Raw genomic sequence first — 18,583 nt, forward strand, 5'->3', positions numbered from 1 at the left:
ATCTCTATTTCGATCACTCCGATTGAACAAACATTGCCACTCATTAAATTTATGAAAGATGATATTAAAAAATTCAACATACTTTCAATTTTTCTTGGTCATGAATCTCAAAAATAATTTATTGACGTTTATTTATTTTCACAAAAATCTCAAAATGAATGGAGAATAACAGATGATAAGAGAATGGATTTGAACGGGGGATTTTTATTTTTGTTATCTTCGTTATCAATGGTGAAATTGATGGTGGTTGCGACGTTCACAGGGTAGAGGAAGAAGAAAGGTCAAAGGGTTAGGTGCGAGTGGGGGTGATTTTCTTTTTAAATATTTTTGTGATTAATAATTAAAGGCTGGAAACTATTTTTCATTTTTTTAAATTGGAAAATTATATGTTATTGCTAGACTGGGTCCATGTGCCAAGTGTCATAATTTTATTTGTCAATGTTTTAAGACAATGCGCGTGAATTACACGCAAGATATTTTTAAAAAAAGTTTTCGTTTTATATTCAATAGATACATATTCTTTAATATTAAAGTGTCTAATAGGTAATAGTCCTAGTTAAAAGTGAAATATGCGAACAACTTTGTAATATATTTTTAGTTAGTTTATAGTTTTCAATGTTTATATATTTTGTTTCAAATTTAGACGTGTAAAAATTGTAAATATTTTATTTTGTATTAAGATCCGAAGTTATAATTATATGTTATAGTTTTGCAAATTCGAAGTTGACAATTTACTTTGTAAATATTTTTTACATTCAGTTTGCATCTAGCCTTTAATCTTATTTGTTTAGCATAATGAACATTAATAATTAAAAAAAAAATATTTTGTACTCATGTGAATTTTACAGTCTTTTCAAAAAATTCCTATTCACTTAACATTTTTCAAGTTTAGTTTATCACTCAGATAAGTGAAAAAATATTTGATTGCTTTTTCAAATATGGTATAGTTGTAAAAAATCGAAAAAATCCAAAAATCAAAAAATCTCGAAAGAACCGACTAAAACCAAAATCGAAAAAACCGACTTCATCTGATTTGATTTGGTTTTTAAATTTGATAAATCAAACCGACCTATGTACACCCCTAATCATAACATATCGTGTTGTGTTGTATTGTACTGTATTATTTTCATAAAAATTAACATTTGAATAAATTGATGTATTATATGTTGTGATCGATGGTGAAGTCGGAAGTTTTACTAAGTGGATTCAAAATATGAAAAAAATAAACAAACAGAGAAATTAAAGGGGTTCAACTTAGTTAAATTTTCTGTCGAAGGAGATATAAATGAACCCATATGCAATATTAGAGACGGATTCAGAATTTTGAAGTTTCGGATGCGACATGACCTTATCCTTTGAACATTAGTGTGATTCCTTTATCTACATTGGGTAGACTAAATAGGTTATATGATCGAGTTTTGTCAATAGCAATAGCTTTGGCTCGTTTAAGTCTTTAGGTGCAACTCTAAGTGACATGTTATATATATTTATACAAATTCTTATATATAGTGTTTCAATCGAGACAATCAAGTGTCGTGGCACTTTCAGGCTTGTACAAAGATCCACCCTAATGAATATAATGATATAACAAAATGTAAACAACAATCGAAATAAATATTGTATTTAAAAAAACAATACGATAAGTAACAACCATCCAAAGAAAAAAAATAGACTTGATATGTGTGTGTTCTTAATGATATATCACTCAAAGGAAAGACAAAATTTGTACCAACTTAAATTGAATAGTTCAATAGATGCCCTAGATTTATGTATTTCATAAAAGTCTACCAGTAGATATTTTGGAAGAGAAACAAAATCACAAGGAGAAGTCAATAAATCCTTCCCTTGTCAAAGTTTTATTGTTCTATTTGGTGTTCAGTACACACATAGAAGCCTGATTAAATCCGAATAAACACTAAAAAGTCTAACTTTGGGATAAAAGTTAAAACACTTCCTAATAAAGGCAATTTCATACTCCAAGGATTCGAACCTGAAACTTCTGATTAAGCATGAAAGAGTACTTACTATTCTCTCACAATCCCCGTTGGCTCCGTCTTCAAAGTTGATGTTGCACACTATACATGACTTCATATTTTTCAGAACGTGTGATGTGACAAATGAAACTTAACTCCTATAATTCAGTAGGACTAAAACACTTCATTCCAAACCGACAAAACTCTGATTTGTCAAACTCAGACTTTTTTAACTGCTTAGTTAAATAGTAGCCGACAGTCAATGAATTTATTAACTATAATAAATGGCATACTTTGATCAGATGAAGTTAAAAAAGAAAAAGCCCTTTCTCCACAAACATCAGTGTCATGGCTAAGTATACAAACTCAATTTTCTACAAAGGCAGCAACATATTATTTAAAGAGATTGAATCATATTGACTAGTCTTATAGAAAGTGTCAAAGAAGACAATTCATCACAGTTCAATTTCTCAATTAAAGTGTGATTAGGCGTGATAAACGGATGTCATTAGAACAATAAGACAAGTAATTAACCAAATAGTTTGAGTATAAATCCAAATGCAAAGGTAGATAAGAGGATTAACTTGTTTTTATAAGGTGAAGGAAGACGAGACATCACGATTCTTTGTGGAAAAAATGATTTGCTGAGACGGAAAAAAAAGACAACAAAAATTCTACCAGGATTATTGGAAGTTCTAACTAATAGGAGACCTATAATGAACCTAAAAATGGGTAAAAGCCTAGTGGAAATTACTTATTTTTTGAAATAAAGTTACATTTTCTTTCATTTACCTTACGTGAACGTGAGATGCTTTGTACACTGAACTGTCAATTGTCCCTAATGTAATTAAATTTTTATATTATGTGGATAGAACTGCCATTCGCAAAACGGTAGATTCAAGTGCATGCATTATTATTAGAGGATAGTTAATAAAAATCAAAGGAATAATGATCTTCTAACCACTAATAAAATGAACAGAAGAAAGAGATCTTTTCTTTGTAAAAGTGAGAAACATAAACCCATCACTCCAAAGGGTCCAACAATTGTGTTAGTGATGTATTTATTTCAAGTCAGTTTGTGGACATAGTGCCTTGAGCACTGTATCTTGTGGACCAACAATTATATTTACAAGTCAAAAGGTTTATGATGATAAAAAAAAACATGTTCTACAGCTTGTGGACAACTACAGGTTCCTACAAATACAATAAATTCAAAACTGTATTCTAATCGGCTCGCGCGACTGAATAATCATTGAGTAAAGGTACATAATAACCAAGAGGCTGAAACATTAGGCGATATGCTCTGCAAGACTAAGAATCTTAACATGTTTCTTTTTCCTCAACTCATGGGGCACTGGACCAAAAACTCTGGTTCCAATGGGTTCACCGTGCTTGTTGATGAGTACCACAGCATTGTCATCAAACTTTACTTCGCTCCCATCACAGCGACCCCTTGGCATAGCAGCACGAACAACAACACCATAATGCACTTCTCCTTTCTTCACCTTACCACCTGGCTGAGCTTCCTTCACTGAGCAAACTATGGTGTCTCCTAATCTTGCTCCTTTCTTTCCCTTTAGTGCTTGGATGCACGCCACTCTCTTTGCACCTGAATTGTCTACCACTTTCAGACTCGTCCTCATTTGTATGAAAGTTCTTTGTTGCTGAAAGGACCAAAAACAAGTGAAAAATTTACAATCATTGTAACAAGAGACAATTCAAATACTACTCAATTAGCAGAGTCGACTCATAAGTTTCAAGACCTTTTCCATAGCAACTCAGACATGTGATGTTATTAAGTTGCTTCCTTTGATAAAAATAAGCATTTAAAATTATTGATCAGTAATAAGAAGGGTTTATCATACATAATGTGAGGTATGATTATGAATGATGTAGCTTGCAATATTATATAATATCATGCGTTGACAAACACGCAACATCCAAAATTTATGCTCAATGACTGATTAAGATTGCAAACTGGAAAAAGATTAGGGTATTGGGGGTGAGAATTAAACAGCATAGCAGACGAACCTGGAATAACAAATGATTGCACATCATCTCGTGTGTTGATCTCATCAAACCATCAGCATTGTTGCAAAGACCACTGAACAATGAACGACCCACTGCTGCAAATTCATCATAAATTTTTTAAAGCACAGGTCATGCATATAGACAAGGAAATAAGGAAAAGCTGATGATTAGGCAATGTGGATAGCACAGGAAGGCAGTGGATTCAGTGAGCTGGTACAGGGAGCATAGTATCCAGTTGCAGTTGCTAACGGGCTTCGTAATGCACAAAATATCAATATTGGTTTAACCATTTCCACAAAATTGTCCAAGTGCAAAATTTGTTGGTGACCTTATGGCTGATAAAAATTACACTACTTCCGTTTTCCAAATTGAATTATCATGTTCAACGTTAAAATGATTAAATAAGCTTATAGGTGTAGAAGTTTCACACTGCAACTTTGAGGCCAAGTATCAGTTAATATTTTTTCCTTTAAGAACATTAAAAAGAAACAAGAACAAAAAGCTGTATCAAGTGGAAAAAACGAGTCCATAAACATCATATAGGACAATGAGGATATACAACTTGGAATGGAGCAAATTGATTCCAGCAGAAGTCTTATTCACACACGAGAATAAATCTCCAACGATCCAGACTTTATAACTATAAATCTAAGTTATACTTACTATGCTGTAAAGAATGAAGAGGACATTCACTGCTCAAAGATTTTGACACCAAACCCCACTGAATGAGTAGATTAGTCGGTAATAGTTATATATATATATATATATATATAAGTATTAGTTATTATAAGGTGAATGAAGAAATTCATTGCTTTCTTCTACTTTGTTTCAATTTATAAACAGAATCAAAAAATTCAGTCTAATAGAACATGTCTCTTATTTCCTTTATCTACAAACTGAGGATATAATTCAAACATATTTGTCGTCTGTCGACTGCCAAAATGGTAGAATAAATAAACGCAAAGAATCAAATGGCATTTGGAGATAGATTTTTGGGATAGTTTTTGAAAATTTATTAGCAAAATATCTGTTTGATCAGATTTTAATTTTCAAGTTCCCAAAAATGGGCTGAAGTCTAGAACCAGTTTGAGCCCCAACTTCCGCTCACAAAATATTGTGTTTTTTTTTAAAAGTAAAATACACGTTAAAACATAACTTCTAATTTTAATAATCGCAACTTCAAAAATTTAAACTTGCGAGTTTCAACTTCAAATCCATGACAAAGTTGAGCAAACCAATTGATATTGTATTGACAAATACCTAATTAGAACTCAAAGAAATATTAAAGCAGCCCAAATTAATATTATGAGCACAAAAAATCATCACTTAACGCAAAAATTAAGAAATCGCTAGAAGGAGGGGTCGAACCTCCGACCTTATGGTTAACAGCCATACGCTCTAACCAACTGAGCTATTCCAGCTTGGTTGATAATTTAATCTATATTATTATTTTGTTCTTCTTTAGTAAATCACACTATAAAGCGGACACTTTAAGGACCCGTTTGGTAGGAGGTATTAATCAAAAGAATACATGGATTAAAATTTAGTCCAATAAAAACATTGTTTAGTTACTTTATTTAGCCTAGTTCATGGATTAGTTATACCTCATAAAAGGTCTTATTTTATCCCTAAGAAAGGGAGGAATAGCTAATCCAAGGTTTAGCTATCATTGGATAAGACCCCTAAATTAATAAATTATCCTCAAAACTTTTTTCCCTTTTTTTTTTTTTGTAATTCATGTTATTTTTTATTTATATGAGAACATTTATAAATATTCATTTAAATTCTCCAAATTCATTCCATGTAATTTGATGATTTCACAAACTAATATTTTTTTTCTCCATGTTTGAATTGTTATATTGGGTTGATTTTTTTGGTTTTTTTTTTAAAATGTAGTTCGTCGATTGACCACTTGAACTATTTTTTTTTATTTTAAAAATAAACTTCGTGTATTTGAACAATTTAAGTAGTCTTAGATCCATGTTAAGTTTAAGGTATATTTGACCAACAAAAAAATTAGAAATATACCGTGTGACATATCACACCTCAAAATTAATAATATTTTTATATATGCTTTTTAGTATTTAACTTGACTAGTTAAATGAAATATAAAATCTCACGATAACTCAAGGATATAGTAGAAAATAAACTTTTGTAAAGTTTAAATCAAACATAAAATTAGGTAGGAAACAATGAAAACACTTGATAAAAATTAATCCCTGCATTACTAATTCATGCATTAATTTTTTTTTTGATTTTTTTTAATTAAAAAATCAAAATTCTGAATAAAAATTAATTTTTTTTATTAAAAAATTGATGACGTGGCCCAAAAATGATTTTGCAAAACCACCGTTAAAAAATAATGACATTAATTAGCCTTTTTTTTAACAGTAATGACATAAATAAGACAAACTTTTAATTGATGGCATAAATGAGCCTTTTCTGAAAGTTCAATGGCATATTCGAGCCTAAAACCCTTAAAAGAATCAGCGAATACTGCAACTAAGGGTCCTCGATGGGTTATTTTTGGTTTTCCATTAGGTATAAAGCCAAATTAACTGAGATTCACGTACTTGAGGTTCCACTCAGGAAAAACACACTATGCCATACGTCCATATTAAAAAAATTATCAACTGCAACATATCTTTTGGTGGTGTTCTTATGGATTTTTTTGTTAGGTTTCTTTAAATAAAATAACAGTATTTTTTTCCTATGAATTTATAATTATATAGAATAATTATGATAGATTTTAAATTTAACAAAAATAATTGAAAGATATCAAAACTTATTGATTAATTTTATGTATAAACTATACTATTACATTAATGTGAATTTCAAATATAACAAACATTTTTTTTTGTGTGATAAAATGGCTAAAAGCTTACGTCTGAAGTCCCAATTCCAAATCTATAATGCTAATCCTAATAAAATTAACTTAATTACAACATCTTCAGTAGCAAATCACGAAGTATAGAGTAATTTTGTAATTTTGAATTGAAAGCTACAAGACATTGAATATTTTTTTGTCTTAATTTGATTTGAATTTCTCTCTTAATCTTAGTAAAATCAATTCTTAATCTTATTTTGATTAATATCTTTCCTTTTTCTCGTATTTGCTTATTTATTAATCCATACAACAACTAAATGAAAGACTTGATTTTTTTTTTAAACACGACATCTTTTTAAAATTGAATTTTCTCCTTATTCAGAACTCGAATTCAAAACTTTTCACCACCGAATTATTCAAATATCCTGCTTTCCTACTCAAAAGTTGTAACACCAATAAACATCAAATTGTTACATTGAATATTTCCATTCTAATAACATTGTTTTAAGTACCCTTTATGATGCTAAGCCACGTTCATTGATATGTCATTTTAGCATTGAGTTAGTGGAAATTAACAATCACCAGACAATTAAGTTCAATATTGTAATAATGACACTTAAAAAGAGTCAAATGACTAATAGTGATTAATGACATGATATGATCACTCAATACTCTTTAGTCTCCACTTATATAATCTTTGAATTAGTTCAATTAAAATGAGATCATCTATATAGTGTTTTATTATAATTATATTATGAGAGGTGAGTGTCCCCATCTCAAATCAACCACTTTGATAGTGATTATTAATCATCAAATGAAGTGCATCCATATCATTCTCAATCTTTTAATATGTCTTATCCTTGTCCTTTTTTTTTTCCAAAACTTTATTTTAACTCATCATACTACTAAATAATACTATACTGTCTATAAGACTATAGTTTTTAAATACTATACTGTCTATACCTTCTTGTCCCCCTTTTTAAAAAATTTATATTATATAAAGTTAAAAATACATGTCTAAGTTTATATTTTGATCTTTATACTCTGAATCTGTTACTAATTCTTTTCTTTATGGAGAGGAAATAAAATTTTATTTAATATTAATTGAAAAGGGGCCAGCCCACCAAACTACTGCTCTTTTACTTGACCATGACATCTAATTATTATTTTTTTTAAAAAAAACAGTGGACATTTTTCCCCTTCTGTTTTTCTTCTCTTAGGTTGTGCCGGTAGTTTCTCGTTCTAATTTATATGACATTGTTTAATTAAGTAAATTCTTTTTTAATAAAAAAAAGGGTTTTTTGGGTAAAGGGAGTAACTAGTTTGGCAAATTTTGAAAAATCAAACATATTTATTTAGAAAAAAAAATGTTTAACCAAGCTTTCAATGAAAATGACTAAATTTGAGTAGGAGTTCTAGAAACATTTTTGAGAAACTAAACAAGATTTTAAAAATAAACACCTTTAGATTATCAATGTAAGTATAAAATATTATTCTAAAAAGAGAAAAGGGTCTGATATACCCCTCAACTTTGTCATTTGGATCTGATATAACAAGGGGTATATCAGTTCTAAATGACAAAATTGAGGGGTATATCAGACTCTTTTCCCTTCTAAAAATATTTTCAAATGGATTAGCGAATTTTAATAAAAAAATATTTTTTTTAATGATAAAGAAAAATTTATAATCGTTATTTTGGACGTGCACAAGATAAATATTCACTTTGATGCGGTAGTTACCCGAAAAGGTAATCCACCTCAGGCAAGTCTAATATAATGAATTTGACCCCAAAAGGCAAATGAATACTTCTCAAAAGAAGCAGATTTTAAAAATTTGACCAAATCGATATACTAATATATTTGCTAATAATTTGCTGATTGGAAACCAATGCCTGAAAGTGGGTCCCATTTTAATTGGATATATCTCCTGAATATTGGGTCCAGCAAGGGGAACAAAACCATAGAAGCTCAAGATTCCACGTGGCCTCTAAAAATGCTTCACTTTTTTCACTCTTTAATTATTTTTTTAAAAAAAAAAAATAATAACACTGCATGTTCCCTATATATATATCACTCATCACAAAACTCTGTTATCACAAACTAAAAAAACAAACACAACATAAAGGACCTGTTCCTTCCTACACAAAAAAAAAATGGCTGATCATCAATTCAACTCAGACATACAAAATTTTATCACAAATTCACCATTTTCTCTATTAAATTTCGATTCAAGCATCGATTTAATGAACCAATTTCCAGATATGATGACCATTCCTTGTTCATCAGACATGTCAAGTTTCAATATACAGAGTTCAATGGAATTTTCGAATGATAATGTTTTCACTCAAGTAACTGATCAGTTTCCAGGAAGTTTACAAGAAATATTTCAAGGAAATATACAACAAGAAAGCAAAAATGAGGAAATTAATGATAGTAAAAAAAGAAAAATTAGTGATACGCCAGAAAGCAGTTCAGCTTCTGCTACGGGGCATAAAAGAAGAAATGTAAGTTAATTAGTTTTAAATTGTTACTCTGTTCGTTTCAATTTAAGTGTCTTAGTTTAGTCATACACTAAAATTGGAACAGAGGAAGTACTTTGTTAACGATCAAATTAATTAAATTTGTATGTTTATTTTTAATTTGCAGACTAAAGGAAGAGGAAATAGAGTGAAAATTGATGAAAAGGAAGAAGAAAAACCAAGAGAAGTGGTTCATGTTAGAGCTAAAAGAGGCCAAGCAACTGATAGTCACAGCTTAGCAGAAAGGGTAATTAATTAATTGATTAAGATTATATTCTAAATTTTAATAATTAGTAAAATTAGTTGTGAATTATTTTATAAAATGTAAAAATTTGTGATGATTAATGTAATTTTACTTTTATATGGTTCAGGTTAGAAGAGGAAAAATTAATGAAAGACTTAGGTGCTTGCAAGATATTGTTCCAGGATGCTACAAGGTATATTTATATTTTTATACTGACAAAATATATTATTTAAACTCGAAAAAACAATAACAATTTTTCAATTTTAATCAAATTCCAGACAATGGGCATGGCGGGAATGTTGGATGAAATTATTAATTACGTGCAATCCTTGCAAAATCAAGTCGAGGTGAGTTTAATTTCCATAATTACTAAAAAAAAAATTAAATATAAAAAGATAAAATAAATAAATTAACTTATTTCGAATTTGTTGGATCCAGTTCCTCTCCATGAAACTTACCGCAGCAAGCTCATACTACGACTTCAACTCGGAATCCGACATTCTTGTGTCATTACAGGTAAATTTTTCGTATTTTCTTTTCAATCCAATCAATACATGAAATAAAAATTTACATAATATATAATTGTTACTACTAAAGTATAGTCATAATCGCGATATTTTTTTTATACTTTTTTGTGACGGACTAAAAAGGAGCAATTGGAATATTTTATGTGCAGAGAGCAAAGGCATATGAAGCACTAAAAATGCAGAAAATGATGAAGAAGGAAATTGAATGTGAAGTGATGTCTTCAAATCAAGTTGGTCCTAATTTTGGAAGTTATCCAATGTTGCCATACAACACCTGAAGATTCTGCCCAATTTTATTTTTTTTATTTTCAATCAAACTTTTTTCCCACTTGGTGCTATACATTTGCAATATTTGTACACATTTGGAAAAAAGAAATTCAGATATTTTATATTAATATACTTGTATTTAGGAACTCAGCTTTTATGTGGGTACTTAACCAAATTATATGTAGTGAATTGTTTGATTTTCTCTAATTTTCTTTGTTGGAATATGATTAAAATGAAGAATCTATATTGAAGTTGATTAATTCTAGGAATTACCTATCTTATCTTAAATTACGCTTTTGATATCTTTATTATATAATTTAATCGAAAGAAATAACTCAAAAATGCTCAAATTGATGTAACATGAAATTTGATAGGGCAAATGTTTCATGGGAGGCAACAAAGTTCACAAATCTTCTAATTGACACTAACAAATTGTTAGTAACAAGCATATTAGCAACAATTGATATGTTAAATTACTACTAGGAGTATAAATTACAACGATTGTAAAATTATAGTTTTTTAAAAATTATATCAATTTATAGACGTACTATCAAGTTAATTTTTTTTTATATGTGTAACATTTCCCTATAACAAAATAGGCACAGAGAAAGATCAACAAACCGAACCAACCTATCTAAAACAAAAACAAGTCCTTTGTAGCCAATCATCCATAATACTAAAATTCAAAATATCTTTTCACTTGTTATAAAGTCAATAAATACTTATTTTAAACGAGGGAATAGTTATATCTATAGTCTAAAACCTCAATTTTCACCTAGTTTGTGAAATTGCTTGACTACTAGATCTACACAACAAAATATACTTGTTTCTCTAAAGTTGAAATCTTATTGTTCAATTATTATTTTACTATAAATATCTTAATCATATTCCTGTTGATTTTTGACTTCTTTATCAACTCAAAAAGACAAAAAGAAAATCATCCATCTGATATATTAAACTTTCGTTATGTGTAAAAATCGAGATGATTTGAAAAGAATCGAATTATTATAAGGTAAATTGTTCACTCAAAGGATCACATCAAAATACCAATCTTACCTTATCCAAAAGCATGTGATTAAACTTTGATTAATTGGACATGATGAGATGATGTGTTTGCATTGCTTATTCATTTTCCAACTAAATGATAAATTATAACAGCCAAATTTTCTTTTTGACTTGGTGATCCTCCAATGTAATGCTACCAAGCAAAACTATTAATGTCCCACTTTATTTTGCTATATAATTAATTTAATTAGTTGCCATCACTTGAGAATATTACCATCATTTTCATAACCAGTTAACATCAACTAACATAATTATGGTTGTCAAATTCACATATATAGAAGAGTAAAAATAGCTTCAATGGACAAAAATTATTTTCTTTAAGGATCCATAAAATCACCTTTTTTCCACTATAAATTATTTGAGTATTATTTCAACTCAAATAATAATTGTTTTACTACCAATGAATGTGACAAAATAGATGAGCGTTTGAGCCCTATATATAAAAAATTTCTTGATAAATAGTGTTTTCTTTCGAATGAAAAATAAAAAAAGAGAACATAATACATTTTTAACATTTTTTTTCTAAGTAATTAGTGTTTATGTTCAAACACAATTTTAATTTTTAATATTTTAACTGTAATTATTTTTTTTTCAATTTCAACCAAATATTATCTGAATCCATACATAATAATATCGTTGTCTTCAAGGTGTATAATGAAGCTATTCATTGAAAAAATAATAATAATTGCATAACTGGATCTCACAAAATGTATAATACACTATTTATTTATTTTCCTTTTTCATATCGCTAAATTATTTTCTCTTATCAATCTAAATTTGTCCTATCTTATGTTTGAAGCGTTCACTCTATTATTGATTAATCAATTTATTTATATCTAGGTACCAATCTAATATTAAATTTAATTAACTATGTTGTAAATTGCGGTTGACTTAATCCTCTTATTAATATATTCTCTTCAATTGAATGTGAGTTTTTAAACCCACTACTAATGGAAACACTTTTTCAGACATATGCACGAACCTTCTAGGTTTTAAAAATACTCCCTCCGTCTGAAATTATTTGCTATATTACGCTTATTAAAAATCAATTCGATTAATTTTCAAAGGTAAATTAGATCACATTAATTCGATATTTTAAACAAAAAAATTAAATATTCTAAAACTATATGAAAAGTACTACAAATTACAATTTTTACATATTAATATGATGAAAATATGCATCTTAAAATATTAGTCAAAATTTTTATAGTTTAACTCTAAAAATAAAAAATATGACAAATAATACCGGACGAAAAGAGTATGTTAACTTTTATATTTTCAAAAATAAAATAAATAATACACATGGATGCATAACATTAATTATATACACTTTAACAACGTGGAATATTACGTAAGAGATTTTCTATTAATAAACATAATTAAAATCACACCAAATTAAAGACACCAACCAGCAAATCTTTTTTTAGAAGGAACAAAAGTACTAATTAATTAATTAAGTGGATACATCAATTAATTAAGTTGTTGAAGAGTAATGTGGGAGCCATTGTGAAACAAGTTAGTAAGTTAGAGGGCAACAAGTTGTAAAAAAATGTTTTTGTGAGAATAATTAAACAACAGTATGTTTCCATTTAGATGTAAAGGAAACATCAAAAATGACCCTACAATTTAATTGAGTGTCCATTCAGGGAACAACACAACTTTTTTTTATTTTTTTCTGACAAGAAACCAACAGCTCAAAAATCTAAGTAAATAAATTCTCGTTTCAATTTACGTGACAAATTTAAAAAACACGAGTCAAAAAAAATAATTCTTGATATGAATTTAGATCGTAATGTTAATTCATTCTCGAGATATTAAAACATAATGTTAATTCATTTTCGAGATATTAAAATGTGATGTTAATTCATTTTGAAGATATTAGAGGGTGATGCTAATCCATTCTCGAGTTATTTGATACGAAATAAGTCACTCAATTGTCCAAGAAAAAATTGATTAAACATGAATTAATATAATTTATACAAAACAACTTGGTAATTTATCATGACACACCAAATAAAGGACCTATATTCACTTGAAATAGTCGTAATTTTTATAAATACATAATATGACGATCAATTGGGATTTCTTAAAGCAGATACGCTTGCATACACTTATTATCAATGCAAAGACAACAAGACAAAGCTGTTTTATATGCATGAATACATTTATTAACCGTGCAAATTCAATGTATTCAACTATAGAGAAATGTATTATTTACGCGTGAATATACTTATTATATTTACAAAATAATATATTTCACTATTATTATGCGTACAATATAGCTAGTTTATTTATATTGCTACAATTTAAAACTAATACATTTTATAAATACAAAAACTATCACTGTATTTTGTTATCACACGCGACATTATCACCATACACAATTTTTTCCGAAAAATGAAATAGACACAATAATTAGATAGTAAGGACAAGAAACTCAATAAAATTGAAATGTTTATTTGTTTTATTAGAACTTATAACACGCAATATATATAAATTGTGACTTTCTAGCCACTATTAATAAACTGTGTTTGAGGGACTGAAAAACAGTAAATTAGGGGATAGAACATAAATCTGATGGATGTTGCCAATTCATTGGCTAAATGATTAATTTTGAGAAAGATTGCAAATGACAAAATTCCAAACCCCCTTTATTCCTATTTAAAATCTTGAGGACCCCTTTTATTATTTTTTTTTCAAAATTCCAAATAAAAAACAAATAGAAAAAAATAATTAATAGTATTGATATTATTTATTTGTATAAGATGTAAATGTTTTAAAGGCAGATACGTTGTATGAGACAGCTTGAAATGGGACAAGTGGGGGTTATAGGCCAAAAGAAAAAGGGTCAATTATCCAAAATTTCACTAAAATGTCATATAAGAGATTAATGAACCTTCAAAGCTACGTTTGTTTTTTCTCAATTCCCACTAAGAAATAAGAAAAAAAAATTGAACATCTTTTCAAGTTGACTCTCTTTTGACCAAAATTTTGTTGCCTTGTTTGTTGGAGTATACATGCATAAGGAAGGAGGAACAACATTTTTTGGGGACCTACTAATTGTATACTTAACAAATTGGATAAACATATATGGTAGTAGATCACATAAGATTCAAGAAGAGACATATTTGGCATAATAATACAATAAATACATACTTATAATGACATACATATACATTGTGTTTTGCCAAAAAAAGAATTACTCTATCGAGTCATTCAAATTATATTTACACATGATCTTCTTGGAATAAGACAGTTATAAAAGTAAAATTTGATATAATATGATGAAGTAAAAAAAAAGTTAAATTTATGGTGTATGTGGCTTAAATTCATAGATGTTAACAAGTATATTCTAATAAAATCCAATTCAGTGACGAAGTCAAATTTTTCACTAAGTGGCTTATGTTCAGTAACGTTCATATTTTAATATATTGTATAAAATGTATTTTCTCAGTTTCAGTTTTATTGATGGTATTTCGAGAATGAAAAAAAAGATTTTTGAAACTTGTGACTATCATGATTTAAGATAAAATACAAACTTTGAAGTAATTTTTTCTTTATTTTTTGGTTCCTCATCTGATGTACGGATTGATTTTAGATCGCGTAATACAGGAGCCATTCGAAGGTGAAGCTCTCAACGTGATTTTTTCGTACCGAAGACTCGAACTTAAAATTCCTAATTTAAGATAAAGTAGTTCAACCATCTCGCTACAATTCATATTAATAAATTTGAAGTATTACTTTATTTATATTAGTTAGTAAATATAAAATATGTCATTCTTTTTAAACGGATTATAATTTTTAGTGAAGTTTTATGGGTGTAAGTAATGCACCTGCCCCAGTGACAAGTAGGTAAGTTGGGAAATAGCTAGCTGGGACAGATAAGAATTAGAAAGGGAATTAATATGCAAAATTGGGACAAATTCATGGATCCTTAGCACAGTCTTTTACTTTCATCACAAAAAAGCCTAAAAAATTGGGAATATTGTCGACTGTTAGTATGTTACCATCACTAAATTAAAATGAATATGAAAGGTTCTAATTAGTTTCTTGTTGCATGTTCTTTTTTTTTCCTTTTTTTTCTTTTGATTAATTATTACTCACTCCATGTAAAGATATACCTTTTTTGAACTCCGTCTCAATTTATATGATACAGTTTAAATTTTAGAAAATTCACGATATTTCAAATAAAGTTTTTCCTTGTTGTTTTCTGGTATCTGTATCGATATTTATTGAAGGGGATAAATTTTCTCTAATAGGATTCTATTTTCCCAATATTTTATTTACTCCACAATAACTGTTATTGGTCCGGCAGATTCTTATTATTATGACATTGGTAGAACATGAATCCTAAAAGTGTGGACCCTAAATCGGTGATTTATAATAACAATTGAATTTGTCTAATTAGGTAATCAAGTATACTTTGAATTATTACGAGCAAATATTATACGTTTGATGCTATATAATTTGCTAAAGAAAATGATCTTATATGAATTGTAAAATTATGAAATAAATAAAGAAAGTAATTAATCCTTATGCATTGTTACGTTCTCCGGCGCAATTATCAGGGAACCTCATAAAAAAATAGGCTAATAATTGGCGATAAAATTTTTCAAAATTTATAATCTTAAACATGTCATATTATGTGTGTAACGTAGGAATTTCGTGTTGGGGAAAGATAGGAATGTGCATATCTTTTTTAGAACGAACTAACTAAAAAAAATAATGTCAAACAAAATACTCCCTTATTCCATATTTATTAAATCTGTGAGGCAATACATACTCACTATGAAACCATTGGAGGACATAATTTGAACCATACTTTTCATTACTATCGTTTGTGAAATTATAAATATAAAATTTTATTAAAGAAAAGGAAAACCATGTTAAAAGAATTTAACATTCCTCTTAAACTTTGAACAATTATACTATTTGGAACAATGAAAAAAGATCCAAAAATTCACTCATAGAAGGAAGAGAAAGGAAAAAAAAATATTTTTTGTTCTCACTTTATTATCTCACTAGTCTGTTTTAATACTTGCAAGTTACAACATATTTGGATTGACTTTTAGGGCCCGTTTGGATGGGCTTAATAAAAGCAGCTTTAAAAAAGTACTTTTGAAAGTGTTGAAACTTATTTTTAAAATAAGCAGTTATGCGTTTGGATAAAAGTGCTGAAGTTGCTATGCCGAACGTGAAAAGGGAAAAATGAAAGAAAGAGATGTTAGGGTTATGTGGGTAATTTGGAGATTGTATAAAAATATTAAGGGCAAAAAGATAAAAATGTAGTCAACTTAAAACTGCTTATAAGCTAAAAAAAAAAAAAAGCACCCATGCCCCAGCTTTTAACTTTTGGCTTAAAATAAGTTTTTTTTAACTTAAAATAAGTTATTTTGAGTATTGCCAAACAGCTAAATAAGTCAAAAACCAGCTTTTAAGTCAGTTTGACCAGCTTTTAAGCTGAACCAAACAGGCTCTTAGTTTTTAACTTACAAGTCAAAATCACAAGTTATTTTAGCTTATAAACATTTTTAAATTTATTCAAACACTTTAAAAACACATTTTAAAACACTAATTTAAATCATTCATTTTTTTACATGACTAAAGTACACACATGGGTTGACCGATCACCGATGGTGCCGTAAAAATTAACCCTAAGAAATCAACCATGGTGAAAATTATACTCCATATGGACTAATTTAGTACTTTATAATGGGTTGGTGAGAAAATGTGTCAAAATGATCTCTTTACCACGATATGTAATACTTTTGTGAGGAAATAGAACACTCGCATACTTAAGGTATTTTTTTTTAAATTCAAAACAATTTCAGGTATCATTTTATATCTTTTTTCAATTAAGTTGATAAAAACGAGATGGATATCACATGATACTTTTAGGGGAAGATTGTATATAATAGCAAACTAATAACTTAAAATAAATGGAGTAGCTATGGTTTGATTTAATTGTGCTCCATAGCAAACGTTAGCTAAAGTTTGTCAGGCGTCTCTCTCTCAAAAATCTCGCTCGCCACTCTCCATTCTCGCTCACCTCTCTCGCTTTATACACAGAAGTGTATAAATTCTGTTTCTGTTTTGTATAAAGCGAGAGAAAATTGTATATACACATGCAAAAATATATATCTTCGTGTTATACACTTAATTATACAATTTACAAACATTTTACTTCAAATATTGCAGAGAAAAAGGCCAACAAATTATACAATTGCGAAGTATACAATTGCAGTGAAATACAATTTTCTCTAGTTTATACAACAGAAGTGTATATATTGTTTTTCTGTTTTTGTATAAAGCGAGAGAAAAACATATATCTTCTTGCTATACACTTATAATTATGCAATATACATACATTTTAATTCGATTCAACTGTATGCAAAGCAAATTTTATAAAAATATTGTAGCGAAATAGGTAGCGAATTATACAATTGTGCATTATACAATCGCAGTGAAATAGGATAGCGAATTATACAATTGCAGCAAAATAGGCCAGCGAATTATACAATTTAGGCCAGCGAATTATACAATTGTATATGTATAGCGAATTATACAATTTTATGTTTGCTATGGAGCGCAATTATGCAAACTTTGCTATAGCATACAAATATGAATTTTTTATTTGCTATATGTGAAAGTTGCCCAATGAACTATGGACTCTATGTTGGGCTCAAATCATTTCATGTAACCTTTGTTCTGAACCTATGAGCCCATAATGAGCTTGGCAAAAATAAGTATTACTGAATTCTATTTGAAATCAACACCTAATGGGATATTATCTACCAAAGAGACCTACATAAAGATCGTTTAGGTAGAGTGTATTAACAATACTTGCTTAAGTGCTATTTGTATTAGTTATGCTTGTATTCTCACTAAAATATAGTCACTTTAATTCACACTTCACGATTGTTGATTAATAAAATCTTGAAGAATCATTGAAAGGTGTTTCATTTTTACTCAAATTTATTACAAATAACTTTGTAGTAATTTATTACTCCATCCGTTTAAAAAAGAATGTCTCTATTTCCTTTTTAGTTTGTTCCAAAAAGAACGATATCTTTTCTTTTTTGGCAACACTTTAACTTTAACTTTCCACGTGACAGGCATGTGTAAGACAAT

At 28.5% G+C, this 18,583-nt stretch overlaps 2 protein-coding genes and 1 non-coding gene across 3 annotated transcripts; 1 reads left to right on the forward strand and 2 right to left on the reverse strand.

The window, feature by feature from the left end:
* Positions 1–2,996: 2,996 nt before the first annotated feature.
* LOC107012335 (50S ribosomal protein HLP, mitochondrial) lies at positions 2,997–11,014 on the reverse strand. The gene is made up of 4 exons (XM_015212150.2): positions 11,009–11,014; positions 7,618–7,619; positions 4,005–4,099; positions 2,997–3,637 (listed from the first exon to the last, which is right to left on the reverse strand). The coding sequence occupies exons 3-4, from the start codon at positions 4,047–4,049 to the stop codon at positions 3,263–3,265; spliced, it is 420 nt and encodes a 139-aa protein (XP_015067636.1). The 5' UTR covers positions 4,050–4,099; positions 7,618–7,619; positions 11,009–11,014; the 3' UTR covers positions 2,997–3,262.
* Positions 5,352–5,425, reverse strand: TRNAN-GUU. The gene has a single exon. It is a non-coding gene; the product is annotated as a tRNA-Asn (tRNA).
* LOC107012334 (transcription factor BEE 3) lies at positions 8,929–10,594 on the forward strand. Its single transcript, XM_015212148.2, has 6 exons — positions 8,929–9,334; positions 9,477–9,596; positions 9,721–9,786; positions 9,872–9,940; positions 10,032–10,109; positions 10,270–10,594. Exons 1-6 carry the CDS (start codon positions 8,984–8,986, stop codon positions 10,396–10,398), a joined length of 813 nt encoding a protein of 270 aa, XP_015067634.1. The 5' UTR covers positions 8,929–8,983; the 3' UTR covers positions 10,399–10,594.
* Positions 11,015–18,583: the final 7,569 nt, after the last annotated feature.

Source organism: Solanum pennellii, chromosome 3 (genome assembly GCF_001406875.1).
Source record: "Solanum pennellii chromosome 3, SPENNV200".
Classification (NCBI taxonomy): Eukaryota; Viridiplantae; Streptophyta; class Magnoliopsida; order Solanales; family Solanaceae; genus Solanum; species Solanum pennellii.